The sequence below is a fragment of the Ambystoma mexicanum genome, chromosome 9 (assembly GCF_040938575.1).
Source record: "Ambystoma mexicanum isolate Mex_15411 chromosome 9, UKY_AmexF1_1, whole genome shotgun sequence".
Lineage (NCBI taxonomy): Eukaryota > Metazoa > Chordata > Amphibia > Caudata > Ambystomatidae > Ambystoma > Ambystoma mexicanum.
Genome location: NC_090931.1, coordinates 325,238,783 through 325,258,580, shown reverse-complemented (window position 1 = coordinate 325,258,580; position 19,798 = coordinate 325,238,783). Strand labels below are relative to the sequence as shown.

At 46.6% G+C, this 19,798-nt stretch overlaps 1 protein-coding gene across 2 annotated transcripts in view; it reads right to left on the bottom strand.

Moving 5' to 3' along the window:
• The window catches only part of SPNS2 (SPNS lysolipid transporter 2, sphingosine-1-phosphate), a 467,335-nt gene that overhangs the window by 17,271 nt on the left and 430,266 nt on the right, over positions 1–19,798 (bottom strand). Inside the window, exon 12 of one of the 2 annotated variants that reach the window (XM_069614731.1) lies at positions 9,507–9,553. The exons of the other annotated variant lie outside the window; for it this stretch is intronic. Within the exon in view, the coding sequence (XP_069470832.1) occupies positions 9,511–9,553 (43 nt within the window). The 3' untranslated portion in view covers positions 9,507–9,510. The remainder of the gene's footprint in view (positions 1–9,506; positions 9,554–19,798) is intronic. 2 annotated transcript variants of the gene reach the window in all.

Here is a 19,798-nt window from a genome sequence, read left to right as displayed (position 1 = left end):
ACTGGAACTCACCAATTCCTCTACGCCAGTGAAATAACTGGCCATCAACGCGCCCCTGCGGTCGACGCAGGATGGAGAGCTCATCCTTCCAAACCATCAGGTAAGACTAAGGAGGGGACATCAAGAGTGATCAGTGGGAAGACAACGGGAGTGGGGAAGGTGGGTTGACACTCAATTCCACGGGTGGTTAACTCCTCTTCTCCTTTGCAGAAGAATATTCTTGCGAGCCAGACAAACTAGGCTGAGCGGGCCAGTCCAGTCAGTCATCTCGGCGCTACACGTCACGCTGGTGGAAGTAACAGCAGCCCAGTTCCGGTCGATGCCGCCGTGGGAACCAGGTGAGCGTAACAAGATGGGAGCAAGCTATGACCATCAAATAATAATAAGGCAGTCCTAGTGGAGTCATGTTAAAATAAAAGGGCCGATACTAAAAGAAACTATTGCCAATCCATACTGCTAAGTACTAAATAGTGTGGGGTAGTGGTCATGAAGAAGAAAGAAGTATTCACAAAATGATAAGTCAGGATGTTTAGGCCATCAGCCTCCCTTCCCCACGGTTTCAGCACGGGACAAGGAGGTTCACTTGAGCATACAAGACTCTGTGGTTTCTTTCTGCACAAGGACACAGTTCCATTACCAACATCAGGGCCTTCTGTGCCCAAGTCTCTTAAGTTATCAAAGTCTCTTGATTCAGTAGGCCTGATGTACCAAACAAACGAAGGTTCCTTTACAAGTACCCAAGTCGGGCAATTCACTCTTCACCCTGGATCCCCCTCAGCCGGGCTCAGATCCCTTTTATACCACAATCTTTACTTTGGATCCTCCTCTTCCAGGCTCAGATCCTCCTCTCCAGTGCCTATAGAATATCCTTTCTCAGGTGACTCGCGGTGCACCCGGGATCCCCCTCAGCCGGGCTCAGATCCCTTTTTCACAATTAGTCTCTCTGAGCCGGGCTCAGACCAATTGCAGTTTGTACTAGCTATCGAAGACTTTCAAATGTTCACAGGGTTTAGCTTGGCCCGTTGCAGGACCACTTCGATTTCACAGTTCACAATTTTACACTCTCAGTTGGATACCAAACAGAGACCTTTGAATGAGCACTCACGTGGTGTCAGACCACTCTCTATATGGTATCTATCTTGGCTTCAAAGTTCAGTCACTCCTTGGATGTTCAATTATATTCACGTTTCTCATCACATATGCCTCACGCTCTGTTCTTCGCAGATTTCTTCATACAATGTTGCTGCTTGCAACCTTGGTTCTAACACAGACCAGTCTGCTATGAGTCTCCCCGACTCACCGGCTGTGCTGACTTTGCTGGTGCTGCTTTGTTGTAGGTGCCAAGGACAGTACCACAGAAGCAATCACTCCTCCCCACCTTGTCTATCGATGCAGGAGTGCCTGGGTTCCTTCGACACAAAATTCACCTTTCTTCAGTGTTAATTCCCAGTCTTATGTTTCTTATTCTCAAGGGCTTGTGAAAGTAGCCGTTCTTCTCCTCGTATTAAACTGCCATCTTGGAACTGCTGCTTCCTCGTGTGTTGTGCCTTGCTGAGAGTGTGCTTTCGTACTCCACCTTTTATCTGTGTGGGGTAGTGTGATTGAAGACAGGTGTGTGTAATTATCAATAAGTGTGTGACTCTGCCTGACCTTTGTGTTGGGACATATCAGGTATATGGCTTGCGTGTTGGTCTGTTTTCTCTCACAGTGAGCTATCCGTGAGAAAGTGTTCATGTCGGGAAAGGGGGGGGGGGGAATTCCTAGGTATCCTACCTGGTAGGATGGGGAAAAGGTGTTACAGGGAAGGGGATACCACGTCTCACCATCCGGCGTGCCACTCCCTGAAGACCCCTCATGCAGGTGATCCATCTGCAATAGTCCACCCCCAGGAACTGGATCCAAAAGTGATGGCATTGTCCTGGCCAACTGGATGACAGAACCCCAGGCACTAGTGGGTGAGACACCTTCTGGTTTCTCACACGGTGCAGGAAAAACGTTGAGGAAATACAGTTGATCTCTATTTTTCCTGCACCGACAAACTACAAGTTTGCAGGTATTATCGCTGCAAGTAACTGAGTAATACTGGCAGCGCTAATACCAGCAAAAATCCCCAATGGAGTTCTACGGACTTCATTAAATGGGCAATTACACCCGCAAACCACCACTTGTAATTAGGTGGTTTACCACCAGAGGTAATACCTCCAGTGGCAATACCGCCTAACCAAGTGGCGGCATTGGTAATTCCATTTGGCGGGATTCAGGACAATTTCCTGCCGGAATACTAGCAAATTCATAATGAGCCTTACTGTCCTTTTCTCTTACATTGCAGACGTACTGCGGTCCTCGTTGCGCAGAACTGACTACTAGAGAGGTGCCTAGGGCTGCTGCACCGAAAACATTTTTGACCTTTCAGCCCTTCTATTCTCTTTTTGTCTGAGGCTTGCTTGATGGCACTTAGTTTGTGAATCTCTGCTTTATCCAATTTCATTTATTTTACTTATTTTGTGGTTTCCCCGCTGCTGGGAGAAATGTTAACTGCACCTTTTCAAAGAGGGATCTTTAGCCAATCATCTTTAATGAATATGTAGCCACATCATTCTCAACGGGTTCATCAGGCCATGGATTCTTTGAAATAATGTGTGGCATACGAAGACAGTGTTACACTTTGGCCCAAAATGTTTCTCCAACTTGGCAATAGTCTTCATATATTCATGCATGTTCCCTGCTTCCTCCGTTGCGATGTTAGGCACATATGCATAAATAGACCACCCCTCCGTCGCTAAGTCATGGAGCAGTATAGCCTCCGTCTTGATGCTGAAAACTTCTCTCCTGCAATAGCTATAAGGTGTCAAAACGTTTCTTGCATTTCTTCCTGGAGGTGTGCCAGCTTCAGCCAAAAATGCAAGTGGGGTACCAAACTTGCTGCAGCCATGATGAAAGAACGATTTGCAGAATTCCAAACCACAATTACTTGAGGCAATGCTTGTTGTGTGGGACGTGGATCACAGTTTAGCACAGCACAGAAGACAACTCAGCAGTCCATTCTTTCTAATTGGACATCCAAGTTGGCCACCGTTATCTCACATCTTCTCGTGAGGTCTTACGATCCAAAACGCCTCTTAAATTTAACTCCAGTCGCGCTTGCTGCTTCACACACTGCTCTCTCAGCACTCCGGTCTGCCTGGTGCCTGGACCAAGGAATCGGCCAAAAAGACAGCGTTCAAAAGTCTGAATGGGAGATTTGGCCGTATTCCAGCCGTTCAAAGATACTGAATGGATGAAAAGTTTGACCAAATCCCCCATTCGGTGGCGGGGGCTGTTGGGGTCCCCCCCGCACCCTTGCTCACTATATTGTGAGTGGGGGTTGCAGGGATGTCCCCTGCAGGCGGACCCGAAAAAAATAAAAAGGAAAGGACCCTGCGGCGCCGCTTCCCGATCATGGAAGTGAAAGGGAACAGACGTTGCAGGGACACAGCGAGTCGGCAGCAAGCTATGTAGGAGTTTAGGGGTTTGGGAGTGTGGGTGGGTGTTTGGTGGGGGCGTGGGTGGGGGCAGGGGCCAAGTCAGAAATGTTCAGGGAGAAAAGACTGAAGGTTTTCTCAGAAAACTAATCTTCAGTCTGTTCTCCTTCGACCATTTCCATCTCTGACTTTCAACCCTGATCCCAGATCAACAGCCACATGCCAGGCTTGGAACCAACAACCAGCTGACTCCGATGTCGCTCGGGAAGTGGCTGCCATGCCGCTCCCATCTGCGTCCCCTCCTAAGACACTTGGTGCCATTTGTGGTGAGTCCAAAAGAGGACGACGAGTCGGTAAGAACCGTCTTTTATTATATGGCAGCCTCTGAGCCACTGCTCGCACACTCCGCTCTCATTACCCGCTCCCAACCATCCCTGAATCCCTATGCACCCATCTCGACCTAACATTGCACAGAGATACTTAAATGTCCACAGAATACAAAGTCCATCTATTGGCATGAGAGGGACTGGAGTCTGATAGATAATGCAGAGAAGAAGCATAATTGGCAACAGAAAGGGTAGTGACTGGGAAGGAAAGACCTGGAAGCCAGGACTGTGCCAAGTGCACATCTGGATCATAGCCAAATAGGAGAAACTCGTCTTAGCTAAATTGAATTTGAGCGTATCCTTTTGCCATCCAAAGCTAAATAGTACATGGACATTTCTTCTCATTGAGATATGCAAGCATCTCTGCTAGATATTTCATGGAGAGTTAATATGCAGAAATCTTTGTTTGGGTGGCTGTTACCTTGAGTCACCCAGCATTTCTTTAGTCTCCCTTCTAGATTAAGGGCCTCATTACACGGTAAAATACCGGAACCGCCTTGGTGGAAAGGGGAATTACCGCCCTATTCCAAGGTTGGCGGGGCGGTAATTCCTCCTTCCACCATTGCCCTTCCCCATTCCCATTTTTGCTCCATAGGGCATAATGGGAACGGGGAAGGTGCTAATTACGGTACCGCAAATTAACGGTGCCGTAATTAGCACCAAGGTCCCTTAGCAGGTTGGTTTTTAACGCCTGCTGAAAGCAGGCGTTAAAGTACCAACCCACTAAGGGACCTCGTAGTAAGGCAGTAAGGGTTAACCGTCACCGGTACCATTACCAGTGACTGTTAACCCTTACTGCCTACCGTGTAATGGGGCTCTAAGTCTTGCTTACTGCACCCCAAGGTTCAGCACTATATGGGCCCCATATCCAGGGCTGGCAATACACCAAAATGACACGTGGAGCAGAAGTGACATAAATTGCTTCACCACTGATGCCATCTGATAACATCGCATGACCTTTGACCCGATGAGATGGTCCCATGTGTTAAAATCGCGGCAGAAATTGCTGTGGTTACAAAATATCATGGCAAAAATGATGTGGTTTTTCCGCCGCAATCCATGAAAAGGATGCGGGGGACACCCTTGCAACCCCTTCATCCCTTAAATGGTATGCCAGGAGGTGATGTCACTCATTTCCAGTGTTGTTTTCGTTTTCAGCTATATTTAGTAAGTAGGATGGCGCTTTAGCGTCCTTGGGGTGCATCCACAGTATCCACAGATAACTAGTTAAGAATCTTACTATTTACTTTGCGTTGTTGATATAGGGGCCTCATTACGAGTAAGGTGTAGGGGGTTAACGGCACCGGTAAGGATGCCGGTGCCATTAACCCCCTACAGCCGTATTCTGAGGTCCCTTAGCGGGTCCCACTAAGGCCGGCTGGTTTTACCAGCCGCCCTTACCGGGAGCCGTTAAGGGACCGGGGAGCTAATAACGGGCCCGCTATTTGCGGGCCCGTTATTAGCTCCTTCCCCATTGGGCCCTATGGGGGCTCGAATGGGAATGGGGAATGGTTTTCAGAATGGGGACTTACCGGGTCCTCCAAGGTTGGAATGACCCGGTAAATCCCCATTCCGACTACCCGGACCCGAGTTTGGAGGCAGCCATGGCGCTAATAGCACCATGGCTACCTCCAAACTCGGAATGAGGCCCAGAGACACACATATGTATTATAGAGCTAATGGTGTTATACATCCAAGTACAGCCTTTGATTTTCTATTTGGCACAATTTGGCCAAAGCAAAGCAATGCAACAGAAGACCAAGCATGAGAAAAATCATCTCTCTCTGCTCACGGAGGAAGTGACGCTAAGCAGGATAACTACATGACCGTACCCTGATTAGCCTTCTCATTGGGTGTGCCATACTGGCCAAGAGCCAGTGCCTTAATCTGGGCCCCACTTTAAAAGGAGATTAACGCCATGCAGCAGGTTCCTGAGCTGTCAATCGGCCACTTTCAATGGAAGTAAACAACGTTCTTCGGATTCCATCGCAATTAGGGCGGTGGCACTTAATAGTGGTCAGGTTTAGGGAAGTCGGACAAGTTTTGGAAACATCCCCAAGACAATGGCAAGCTTAAGTCTTAAGAGGGTTTTGTTTGTCTGTGTGTACAATAAAAATAAAAGCCGAGATTCCAAGTCTGATTTAACAGCTACATATTTATATATCAATAACAATCATAATCACTTGCATTTTTATATATTTCTTGCTGCCACAGTTCTCCCAATTTTGCAGTGCTTTCTTTGTGTATTGTAACAACCTTATGAGTCTGAGCTCACACATGAAGGAGATAAGAGTCTGTGCGTTGAGTACAACCAGTGCATAGAAAGGGAGAACCAACAGTGCCCACCGCCCAGGGGACTTCTAACAGTCATCGAGAGAAGACCTATGTCGGGACATGCCACATGGATACACCAGGGGAGAACAGTCCACCGGCTACAACCCACACACATAACATTACTTCCCAGTCACCCAGAATGGAACGTACACCGGCGAGGCAGTCTAGACCTAGGCCACATGCCGACACAGAGGTCGGGAGACAGACTCCCACACTTCTCCCACCAAAAATGTGCTTTCAGGGTTAAGGGTCAGTTTGCGGTTCTTATTGTCCTTGAATAATTTGATACGTTTAGGTAGTTTGTCATCAAGTCCATCTAAGGTCGAGTTTTTAGCCTGGAAAATAATGGTTCCATTAAGGTACGCATTTCTGGTCAGTTTCTCTTTTTTTGTGTGGCGGGGGAGGGGGCGGGTTGTGCTTTATTATAGTCCTGAGTTCATAGGAGTTTCAGAAAATTAATTGAAAGAGGTTTTTAGGATAATTTGCCAGAGAGTTGGGTGATTAGCAAAAATGAGGAAGTCAGTGCGCCATTGTTTGCTATTGTGGCCATCATAGCAGTGACTGTTGGGGACAGTGGGGTCTATGTCATTATGGAGGCAGTTGCTTTTGACATTTTCACATACCTTTTTAGAGGTAGTTTCAGGCGGGAAGTGTTTCTAAGGATACTGTGATCATTATTATCAATTTCAATGAATGGTAGTTCTTCGATTGTTAACAATGAGATCTAGGCAACATTTGTTTAGAATTTGCTCCCATTTTTTTTAACGAAATCACCTTTCTCTTTGCAGAAAGTAGGTCTTGGGTAGATTATCAATCCTTTAGGTATGCTGTGTGCCTTAAAGTATTTTATAAGAATGGACGCATGTCATTTTGTGAAATTTCTTTTCTTAACAATTTTTTTTAAATTACTGATCTGTCTGGATGTTCTGATGCCGGGATGATCCTTTCCGTGTCTTCGACAAGTGATAATATCCGGGAGGCCTCCACTTCACTGATGGCTGATGTCGGAGCATGCCTAGTGCTCAAGAGATGGATTTTCGGAACTGACTTACTTTCGTGTGTAGTATATCTTTTGTTGTGGGTGCTGGCCGCCATTAGTGAGAGGTACCCATTTTGGAGTTTATATCCTTATATCGTTTGATGGTAGCAGAACCACTAAATGACATTGGTGTATATTTAATTTTTGATAGGTATGAACCCCCTCCCTTAGCCAGTACCGTGGATTTAACAGGCTTGCCGGTAAGAGAAGGCTCCTCCAACCCACTCTAACCACAGAAGTCAACCAGGTGATTAACCAGTCAGTCCTCCATGATGAGAGTGTGCAATAAAACAAATGTAGACGTTATACCACCAGAAGATATTTACTCCTGAGGAAGGGCACAGCCCTAAATGCGTGGAGCTGAAGATTCAATTTTTTTTACTGAATACAAATCTATAAATAGATATCACTATAAACTTGTTCTTGCTAAATGTTGATTATGAATAACACTTGTGATTTATACATGTCACGCTATCATGCAGATATACTATTCAGAACGCAATACTAAATAGACTAACCAGCTCTGTACCGAAAGTGTGCAGGGGACAGGAGTATCCGTCACTTCAGGACACTTAGTAAGTAATTGATCTGTACATTTCAGACTGCCTTGCCTATTCCAGTCTCGCAGGGGCCATGGGACAACATTCAGAATATTTCGAAGTGCAGTTTGTGCTTTCTTTCCTGAGCAACTGAGAATAAATCTTTGTTTCTCTTCTGTTTTGACCGATTTAAGGACACACATCCTACGCTAAGCAAAAATGTGGAACTGACAATTCCACCAGGAGACATTCAGTGGACAGATCCACATCTTTATGCATCATACCTTCTAGAAGCCGGTCTTTCCGCCCAGAGGAAGGCTTGGCCCTAACTAACAGGCTTGAATTGGCCGAAACTTAAGTTGGCCATTCGTCCCATGCACCCTTTGCTCATAGCATCTATTCCCTGTTTTCCCATCCTTTTATATTCCCATGTCCATTACCTTTCCTCCAGCGGACTAAGATCTGGATACGCCAAGGCAGGGATACAGTACACCACTCCATGCACATGCCAAGGTGCTCTGAAAGTGCTACGGTGGTGATATGGCACAGTATAAAAGCATATTAACATAACATAGTGAAAGTTTATGACATCCTTTAATCCCGCTCATTTACAGTGAACAGTGCCATCTCACCCTTCATCTCTCCTCCCCTGCACCCTTCAACCCACTTAAATCCTTTTTTTTTTTTTTTAAACAATCCAGGGATTGGGTGCATTTAATTTGGATGGGAAGACCAACCAAGTTCTTCTTGCTCAGGTACACATGAATGGGAATGAGATTGACTATTGTGCAGGGTGAACTTGTAGAGCGTAGTGTTCAGGTTGCAGAATACCCAATTTCACCAATTCACTTTGAAGAGGTGGGGCCTAAATGGATAACTGGGCTGTAGCTCCTGGATAGATCTTACAGAAGGACTGACCAGGACCTACTGCCATGAGCTGAATCTCCAGATTTCTAGAGATTAGATGGCACCGTCTTTGGTTGCCAACAGAGGGTGGAGTCACTAATCGGTCTCACTGCTCTACTAAGATGAGGCAATTCCTTTTTGCTCTTCCATCGACTGATCGCACTCATCTGAGACACAGCACAACTTCGCTATCGCTATAGGGCCAGGTTTTCAAAAATCAGTCCTCAAAAACTAAAGCCACTCTAGGATTTCAGGATATCCCTGCAAAACACATATGACTATTGTAAATCTAAATGGGACTTATTTGCATAGGCAGTGGTTCTCCTGAAAACCTGGTGTGGTTGGGGCTCTCAAGTACCAAAGTTAGAGAACACTGCTATAAGGTGACTCCACTAATGAGAACAAGGGCATGGAACTCCACAACAGCACGTTTAAATAGCTGACAGACTGTGTGATCTCAGGCAGATGTATTTACATTCTCTGCGACTCACGTGCAACAGCAATTCAGGTGGTTTTAAGCACCATAAACAAACACTAGCCTTCACTGGCTGTGGTGCCCCGGAAGATTTGCAACGTAAATAAGAGTGCTGTGTGCAGTTAAACAAAATCATCACAATCATGTTGTTTACACAGCCCAGGTTTTAAACCCAAAAGCAGACAAGCTGTCAGCAGATTCATCCAGACTTTGGTAGGCATTTACAAAAGCTTCACGTTTGCAATCTACTTTACATATTGTATCTATTCGGAATGAAAGATTCGCTCTCAGAACACACGAGTGCATGGGGGTGGGGGAGCATCCGCTCAGTAACACTGGTGTGTAGTGTGCCCATTGATTGCTTACCTTATCAGACTTTTACGGCAGCTGGTGGCATCATGAGCTGAGTCACCCTAAAATGCAAATATCTAATTAGAGACCTTGGCATGAAATACATACACAATATCCAGGTGCTAAAGAGAGCGCGCTCTACGTGGCAGAGTGGGGGTGCAAAGGCTCTACAAAATGAGCACAGGTGCGTTGGCTGACAATTAGCATCGGATATCTGACTGTAGTGCCAAGATGCCCCTTAGGGGTGAATGGGCACTTTAGAAATTCACTCGGGTTATAACTTGGGTAGCCTTATAAGGTGATGTGTACTGAAGGCGTGCTTTCCAACCCCATAAAGTGCCAACTCTCATAATCAGTAGCAACTCTGTTCCCCTTTACACCTGCGGGGGGTATTCCTGAAACGTTGCATCGGCGCAAGTATGGCGAAAATTGCCCTAGTGCTAAAAACATATTCTTTCCATTCATGTTTTGCACTTGGATTACGACTAAGTCAAACAATGTCCTGGTGCAAAAAATGCATTGAAAGGATATGTTTTTGCAATAGTGCAACTTGTGCCCAGTGCCATTGCGCTTGCACTGGTGCAAGGTTTCTGTAGTACCGCCCGAGAATCCGAGACCTCCTTATTCAGCAGAATCGGTGATTGTGAATGGAGGTGAAGGACCAGTACAGCAGCAGGCAGAAGCCATCCTTGCAACTGGAAGAGTCAGGGCAAGCTGGTTCTGCCTTGTCCTTGTAGTTCTTCATCCCAAAGGTGGTGAAGATGGGACCTAGAAACTCGGTTCCCATCTGAGCAACCGGGTGACCTGGGTTCTCCCAATTTAGAGTGATCAGATAAAAAAAATAAAAAAACGGGATTGTCCATAGACATAGAATTAGGAATGAAGTAAACAGAAATACAACTTTTGTCCTACTTCTATGTCGCTGCCCATGTTACAGAGAGTGAGGGAGGGGATGTGCTCACAGGCACACTCCTCTCATAGGAGTAGAGCGGCCGGGGAGGGGAAGGGAGAGGAAATGGGGGGGGTGAAATCCATTTGCGCCAGAAGAGACGCGCGGGGCCGATTTCAGGATTTAAAAATCGGTCCTGGAAAAAACCAGGACCGTAGCCACTCACCCTTGCAAACCCGGGGCAGGGTTTATTAAAATAAAAAAAACTCCCGGGACCCCAGGATGGAGGGCAATTTCCCGGGACTGTCCGGGGAAAACTGGGACATCTGGTCACCCTATCCCAACTGTCAGAAATTGTCCGATCCTGGGCAAATCTCGTTCTCTGATTCCCACACGTCAAAATTGCCATTGCTTATAAACAGCCCACCACCAACAATGCACGCTAGTTACAGTGAAGTGTAGCTAAGCACCTACTACATCCAGGGCTTGTGTACATGCTGTCCTCCTCAGAGTGTTTCCCTTTTTTTCAGCTCTCCTTTACAACAATTCATAATCTGCCTTGCTGCTTTTAGTCTTTCTTCCATTTTAATTTTTGTTTTTTCTGTTTCTCCCTATGTCAGTTTTATGTTTGCCTTTATGCATATAGTTCTCGGTGTTTGAAATGGAAAGAATTTTCTCTGGCACCCACCAATGGAGCATTCCAGTGCAAGTGCAGCCCCTGTGCCAGGGCAGGGCAACAAGGGCAGACGGACTGTGACGCCATGCACGAGTATGCACACTATTTCCCACCCTCAAAATCGCAACTCAAAATCCTGTCGTGCGGGAAATAACGGGCATGTGCGTGTTACCCCATTTGGGACAAATTTGGGTTACTTTTGACGGCAGACTGACTTATTTGAAAAAGGAGGTAAGGGGGGGTCAGCAGATGTCATGAACCTTCTGTGTGACTACTCAGGGCTTTCCTCTCCTGAGGTCTTTTCAGCTCCCAGTCACCTCCAAAACCACCATTAGGGGTCTAAAAGACCACACCCCATATCTAGCATTAAGTCCATGCATATTCCATAGCATCTCTGGGCCTTTGAAAGGGAAGCTCTTTGTCCATTGTGAATGGCAGCAAATCTACCTAGATTAGCGTTCATGGGTGATAGGAGCTGATGGGGGGGCTTTTTAGCTGAAAGCCTCCACACAGCTCCAACAGTTGACTGCTGAAATTTTCTCTCAAAACTATTTAATTATTTAATGGAGTAACAAAATGACCCGTTTTCCTCTTTTTAAAGTGTCGAATTTATTTCCACAGTATTGCTTGCATGAAAAAGGTTTGTTTTTTTCCTTTAGGAATTTTACATTTTCTTACAAGATGCAGTAGTAGAAATGTGTATTAATGCTTGTCTTTCAGTTATTTAATATGGATGATGTGAAAAAATGATGACAGCCCTGATGATATCACTAATTACATCATCTATTACATCACTGATGAAATCTCTGAAGACTTCACTGGTGACATGATATATAACACCACTGAATACATTGCTGATGGCATCAGACATAATATCATTTATGATGTAGCTAATAAAAGCTTTGATTAACTAAATAACAACTTAGACTCTGGAATTTGTCATGGCCAAGGCTGTGGACACAAATCATGGCTGAAGGCCATGGGTAGTGGCTGGTTAGTGTTGCACAATATAAAGTGGGCATGGCTGAAGGACGTAGCCACTGGCCGTAGCCACTGGCCATGGCCGAAGGCCATACCTAGGGGCCCCTTAATGTGTTATTACACACAGTGGACACGGCCAAAGGCTGGGACCGCTGCCTACGGTTGAAGGCCATGAATAGGGGCCAATGAGTGTTGTAAAATATACAATGGGCATGGCCAAAGGCATTGACCAATGGCCATGGCCAAATGTCAAGGCTAGGGGTCTGGTTGTGTTTGAAAATATACAGTGAGCATGGCTGAAGGCCATGGACACTGCCCCTATGTGTTATAACATACAGGGGGGTGACCAAAGTGCAGGGCCAGTTGCCATGGATGAAGGCCATGTCAGTGGCCCCTTAATGTGGCAAAATATACAGTGGGCATGGCCCAATGCCATGACTAGTGTCCGATTACTGTTGTAAAATATACAATGGGCACAGCCGAAATGGGCAGCGACTGGCCATGGCCCTTTAATGTGTTAAACTATACAGTGGGCAGGTGGGCACTGGCCAAAGCCGTTTAGTGTTGTAATTAATCAGAGATCCCATCAGCGATGTCACTGATGATGGTCCATCACCAGTGTCTGTGTGCCTCATCTTCAGAGCTGGTGAACGTCCTGATGCTATTATCACTGATACTGACTAGCTCTGCGCAGAGGGCGCGCGTCTCCCATGAGGAGGACCCATCGCTTGGGCAAGGGTTTCATACCCTTTTGGACTGACTCATTCCTTCATCTTTTCTGAGGTCATAAATTGGTAACCACTCCTGTTGCTAAACATGATGACCCCTAGAGTGCTGACAGTGAAGGCCATTTTAAGAATATATGTGGCTGTCTGAATAGCAGAGAGGGGCCCGTGCTCTAGTTATGCGGTGCAGTTGTAATCACATGCTCGGCTCTTGAGTGAGAGCACCAGCTGGCTTCAGGCTGCTCAACACGATCTGATCACAGCAACCCTTTCTCATCTTTCCATCATAACATGAATTTGAAAGGCCTTGTTATGCCATGGCCCACAATGCCTTCTGTAATCTGACAAGATGAACTTGGGTGAGAATGAGGCTGCGCTCTCCGTCCTCATCTGCTCTCCGTGTCAGGAAATCCCCAACATTTTGAGAAACCCTCTGCTGAGAAGGAAGAAGAGGCTAAGTAGTGTATTCTGTGCTCTGCAACCCATCCAACAGGCCCTCATTCATGCTGTGGCTCTCTGGACCCTACCAGGTGATAAATCCATTGACACATCTGCCTGATCCCACCCAGCGGGGAGGTCCAGGCCGAAATGCCTGGCACCCTCCTCTGAGCAAGAGTACCAACAGCACCCCCAGACATGTTCCTCTGCCTCATTGCGCGTCATCAGTGAGATGCAGCTGCCACGCTGCACATAGAGGAGGGAAATGGGCCCCCATCTGGACTTACTGTCCTTCTAGCTTTCTGATGCATATGAGTTTCACATGCACCCTCTAAGCTGCACTGATAGTGTTCTTTGCATGCAGCATGTGGAAAAAATATAATGAAATGAAGCAAATTCTGTAAATCTGCCTGAAACCCTTGCAGGATGTCAACCACAGCCAGGCAGTGTTATTAGTCATGGTCATATGTCCTACGCGCTGAACTAATGACAGTGAAACCTGGACATGCATGATACTAATCGCAGCTCTGGTGCATGAATACAATACTGTGATTATGAGAAAATCCCTTTATGTCACTGTGCCTCAAATTATAAAATTGTAAAATGTTCATATTCGAAGCCAACTGTAGTTTCAATTACATGTTGTCACTTGCCCCTACCACCACTATACATCTTCATCCCTGGAATCTGGTTTCAATTTGACGCCATACAAGATTACCTCAGCTTGCCTGGCCCTTTCACTCTAAAGTCTTGTTTGATGTTGATCTGGTTTCTTTTGCTGTTATTTTTCAGCATGCCTAGCTGTGTCGAGCTGTTGTCTGGTGTGCCTTTGTTCTTGGGTCTCAGGCTGTCTTTGTGCTGGCTGTCTGGCTGCATCAGCCTGTTGTCTGGTTTGCCATTGTTGTGGGTTCTCCTGTGGTATGTGTGCTGCCTGTCTGGCCGCATTTAGCTTTTGTCTGATTTGCCCTTGTTGCAGGTTTTCCAGCTGTATTTGTGCTGCATGTTGGGCTGCGTCCGCCTGTTGTTTTGTTTGCCTTTGTTATGGGGTTGCCTGCTGTCTTTGTGTTGCCTGTCTGGCTGCATCTGCCTGATTGGTTTGTCTTTGTTATAGTGTCACCTGCTGTCTTTGTGCTGTCTGCCTGACTGCATAAGCCTATTGTCTGGTTTGCTTTTGTTGCAGCTTCTCCTGCTGTATTTGCGCTGCCTGTCTTGCTGCATCAGCCTGTTGTTTGGTTTGCCTTTGTTCTGGGGGTCACCTGCTGTCTTTGTGCTGCCTGTTTGGCTGCATAAGCCTGTTGTCTGGTTTGCTTTTGTTGCAGGTTCTCCTGCTGTATTTGTGCTGCCTGTTTGGCTGCATCAGCCTGTTGTTTTGTGTGTATTTGTTCTGGGTTCTCCTGCTGTATTTCAGCTGCCTGTCTGGCTGCATTAGCCTGTTGTCTGCTTTGCCTTTGTAATGAGGTTGCCTGCTGTCTTTGTGCTACCTGTCTGGCTGCAACAGCCATTTGTCTGCTTTGCCTTTGTTGCGGGTTCTCCTGCTGCATTTGTGCTGCCTGTCTGGCTGCATCAGCCTGTTGTTTTGTGTGTCTTGTTTCTCGGTTCTCCTATTGTCTTTGTGCTGGCTGTCTGGCTGCATCAGCCTGTTGTCTGGTTTGCCTTTGTTGTGGGTTCTCCTGTGGTATTTGTGCTGCATGTCTGGCTGCAACAGCCATTTGTCTGCTTTGCCTTTGTTGCGGGTTCTCCTGCTGCATTTGTGCTGCCTGTCTGGCTGCATCAGCCTGTTGTTTTGTGTGTCTTGTTTCTCGGTTCTCCTATTGTCTTTGTGCGGGCTGTCTGGCTGCATCAGCCTGTTGTCTGGTTTGCCTTTGTTGTGGGTTCTCCTGTGGTATTTGTGCTGCATGTCAGGCTGCATTGAGCTGTTGACTGATTTTCCTTTGTTGCAGGTTTTCCAGCTGTATTTGTGCTGCATGGCTTTGTTTGCCTTTGTTATAGGGGGGCCTACTGTCTTTGTGTTGCCTGTCTGGCTGCATCAGCCTGTAGTTTGGTTTGCCTTTGATATGGGGTAGCCTGCTGTCTTTGTGCTGCCTGTCTGGTTGCATAAGCCTGTTGTCTGCTTTGCCTTTGTTGTTGCGGGTTCTCCTGCTGTATTTGTTCTGCCTGTCTGGCTGTATCAGCCTGTTGTTCGGCTTGCCTTTGTTATGAGGTTGCCTGCTGTCTTTGTGCTGCCTCTCTGGCTGCATCAGCCCGTTGTCTGACTTGTCTCTGTTCTGGTGTCCCCATAAGTAGATCATATCGTGGGTGGCATGATTGAATTGCAGTTGTTTTTGTCACTGGGGATGTGTACTTCTTTGGTGTTAAGAAAAGCAATTGCCTTGATTCTCTTGCCATAATTTTCCCAGATTTCTGTAACTAATCTTTGGCGCATTTTCAGCTTTTATTGTGGTTGTTTGTTGAGCAAATTGTAAGCTTTTGTTATAGTCGTATGTCAAGTTAAATAGCTATGGTTGTTTGTTAAGCAAAATAAGCATCAGTTCTAAGTTTATTGGTTCTAAATTCATCCACCATGGATGCTACTTCAGCAACTTTAAATTAGGCTAAAGCTGTACTGTTGTCCACAGGGTCACCACTGTAGAAACGTTCAACCACACCATTGGATTCCCTGTAAAAGGTTACCCCTGTCAGACCCCTTAAATAGACCCCCTCCTTCATTTTTATAACAGACAGACACACACTTTCAAAAATATATATATATATATACACACGCATACACACGCACGCTGATGTTTGAGATGCTCCTGCAGGAATACATGTTCCCTGCCAAGCTCTGCTGCTTCTTGACACTGAGGAGATGTTCTATCAAAGTGTGTCTGCATACATCTAAAATTATTATTCTGCTGCTACTCAAAGCACACCAATTCTAAACACAGCAGAGCCCATACCTTTCATGCAAACCAATGAGATTTAAAAACAATATTTATATATTTGCATTTTCAAACATGGGTACTATACAATCAGAGGGTGATAGAACGTGATGCACTTAGTCCCAATATGAAATATAATATACACTAAATAATGTATTTTTTTCAGGTACATTCTGAAACCGGAGACACGCACCTCAATGTCAAAAATTGCTGTTTTTTTGTTTTGTTTTGTTTTACTAATAGTTAACATTTACCTAATTTTATTCAATTCAGGTGCTGTCCAGCTGGCATCGGACGACAGATCAGGGAGCGTCCTACTAGTACTACTTGGCCACTAGATGGTGCTGTCCGCTAAACTGAGGTGACCCTCACTGCTTATATTTTAAGCGTGTAACACGCGTTTTTACGGACAGTGTCTGCGCCTGCAGGCTTTCTGAAATTAATTCATCCTAGAAACAGAACTTAAAATTGGGTTTGGACTCGGAAAGCCAGCTCATAAATTGATCAGCACTCGATAGAATTGTATTTATTAATCCCCGCCAGAAACGCAGAGCATTGGTGGTGCAGGCCTGCACACCTGCTATCTACTCGAAGAGACGCGCTGGACAGCAAGTAGGCCAGGGGTGATTTCCTGTTGGCTCGTGAGTAAGACTTCGGCAACACAAAAATGTGGTGACACCTCAGCTGCCCCTGCACACCCCAGGTCATGCGCAGAAGGGGGGGCGCCACATTTTTCAATAGGCACTGAAGCTTTCAACGCCCTATTGTTATTAAATGTGCTCCACTCCTGAGAGTGGAGCGTATTTTATTTCAATAGGGTGCATGCCGCGCCTTCTCCCACCATGCCAGTTCGGGGAGACCTTGAACTACTCTCCCCAAATTGGTGTTTTGCGGGGGCTAATCATGGCGCGTGCTAATGGTACCCCAGAGATCGCCTGGGTGGTCCTGCCCTAAGGCCGGCCCTTTTGGGGAGGGAGTAGAAAGGAAATGAGCAAGGTGGACAGGAGAAAGCTGTTTGGCAAGTGCAGAAGTAGTAGCGGTGAGGTGTAGACCAAAAAGGAGAATGCTGAGGAAAAGGCAGCTCAGCAGGTTAGGCAACTGTTGCTGAAATGTTATATGTTTAGAGCTGCCTGTAAATCAGGTAAATGTGCTCTAAAATCGCTTGTTTCGACCTAGGGATTGGTAAGGCTCCCTCGATTCACTCCATGGAATGTCTGCCCCCGAAGCGAAAATCAAACTTTGCCACCCATGTGCACATGAGCATCGCAAACGTTGCTTTAGGCACTGCCAAATGTGCTCTGGCTGTGGGCTTTGAGAATCTGGCACCAGGCAGAGGGTGATATGATGTGGCATTTATAACGCGCCTATACACAAGTGTTTCAATGTTTCACATGCTCACAGTGTCTCCAAATTTGCTTCAGTTTTTTTTGCTGAACTGGGCATCGGGTAATAGGTGCAAGGAGGGTCGCGGGAATCACCCCATTTTCTCCAGTGCAAATCTTTGTGAATCGGGCCCAGACTTGTTTTCTCTGGATCTGCTTGCCATATGGTGACGTCATTTCACTCCCGTGCGGCAGTGCCTGCCTGCTTCCGCTTCCGAGTCTTTGAGTCTAAGAAAGGGTACCGGCTATTACTGCGGTGACTGTGTCCTTTGTCGGGTGTATTGCCCTGGTGCGGCCTCGGGGACGAGTTTTGACATGTTTCGCAGTTTCAGAGAAGTTCATAGTTCATCTGTATTTATTTTGGTTCCCAGTGGATTGGCCTGCAGTCTTCATTTCATGTTAGCAGAAGTGGCTGTTTTCCTTGGCTGCGTAAAGGGCAGCATTTAGCTCCCTTTCTCATGAGGAGCTTGCTCTCTGACTCACATTGTGGTCGCGGGAGCTTCCTGAAGTGCTCTGCGCTTTATAATTAAGCGCCGGTGCTGCGCTCTGTGCGTGTAAAAGCGCAGGCGCAGCTGCTAAGCTTTAACGTGTCGTTTTGTACTCCCCGTCTTCGAGTTGGGACATTTTTACCTTTTTGTGTTTATTGTTTTTTTGTGATCTGAATTACGCATGCAAGTGCCTCTTAGGCGCTTTCCTCTGTGTGTGCAGCCACTATACATATACTGTGCTGCCCAGTGTACTGTGTGCTCCCTACAAACTATTTGCCAGTTTATAAATAACAGCAGTGCCAAGTCTTCATGAATGATAAGCAAATATGCAATTAAATATTATGTGCTTAGAAGCAGTGGCATCATCAGGAATCAAATTTAGAAGGGGCACAGAGGGAGGGCCACAGACAAAAATAGGGGGGCCACAGACAAATGTAGAGGGGGCCGCCTATGTGTGACGTCAGAAGCACTCCTCCTGAAGATTATCTTTTGTACACACCAATTACCACACCCCACTGCACCTCCAACTCCCATCAGAATGTAGGCACTACACCATTAAGTCACTCATGACCCATCATTGGCGGTTTCGTGCACTACATTCCGATTGGAGGGGCTGCTCTTGGCTGCAGTGGGAACTTAACAGCTCTTCATTGTTGTGTGGCAGCATTTATTTCGGTCCCGTGTGTGTGCCTTGCGGGCGGACACAGCACTGCAGAGAAAGTAGCCCAGCTGAGGTAGGGGGGCACCAGGATTTCAGAGGAGGGCCCCCCATAATCCCCCTAGCGACGCCACAGCTTAGAAGAGGTAAACATCAGACACGAATGGCTTCTGAAAAAATCTGATCTTATTCGCATCACGTCCAGTTTCACTTTGTGCTTGCAATTTAGCAGTTAATGTAGGACAGCAAGTGTCTCTCGGCCCTGTGCGTCTCGGGTTCCTTTGTGTGGCTACAGAGAGGCTCTGGGGAGAATTTATGAGTACGGAGTGCTGGGGAAGGCCACTTCCCGGAAGCAGCAGCAAAGTGCTTCACCTCCAAACCGCTCCGTGTCCCCAGGAGACGCCGACATACTGAGGTATTAGCACGCTGTACATAAACATCAACGGCGTTCAACTAAAACATTGGCTTACTTACCATACGAGGTTCGGTTACAGATGTAACCCGGTGGAGGACTCTGGCTGAAGGTCACAGGCCGCGCAGCTACAGTAGAGAACACAAGATGGCGACGTTTCTTAACCGTTCTCCGCTGCACTCTCTACTGAGTGTTCGTGACAGGCAGGGTTCCGGGGACTCGAATATGGCTCTATTAGCGGCCTGATAATCGCAAAACCATCAGCTTGTCACTCCCTATTTGTTGCGGTGGCTAACTAGAGGGTCTCCAGTTGACGCAGTGTGTCCCTCGGCTGCAAAGTGGCGGGAAGAGTGTGCTGAGCGCCCCAGGGGGCCTGGAAGGGAGAATCTCACTTTCTGACGGCAGAAGGGAAAACTGCTAATGGCTTCAAGAGCGGAGGACCCCTGCTGTGTGGCTTGTCAACTTGAATCGTTTGCGAAAACTTGAAAAAGCCGAATTAGTGTCACTAAAACGATCAAAGGACGTGCCTTGTGTATGACAAACCCAGAGGCACACTAAGACATCCCCCACTCAAGATGCGCCGACTTCAAAGACTGAGGAAGGCCCTGGATCCCCATTTGATTGTAGCATACACAGGTGTATGCAATGTTTAATACATGCGACTGAAAGGCAGATTTTAAACAGGATTTCTCATTAATTTGATCAAAAAGATGCCTCTGCTGTAGAAGTCGAAAGAGGAC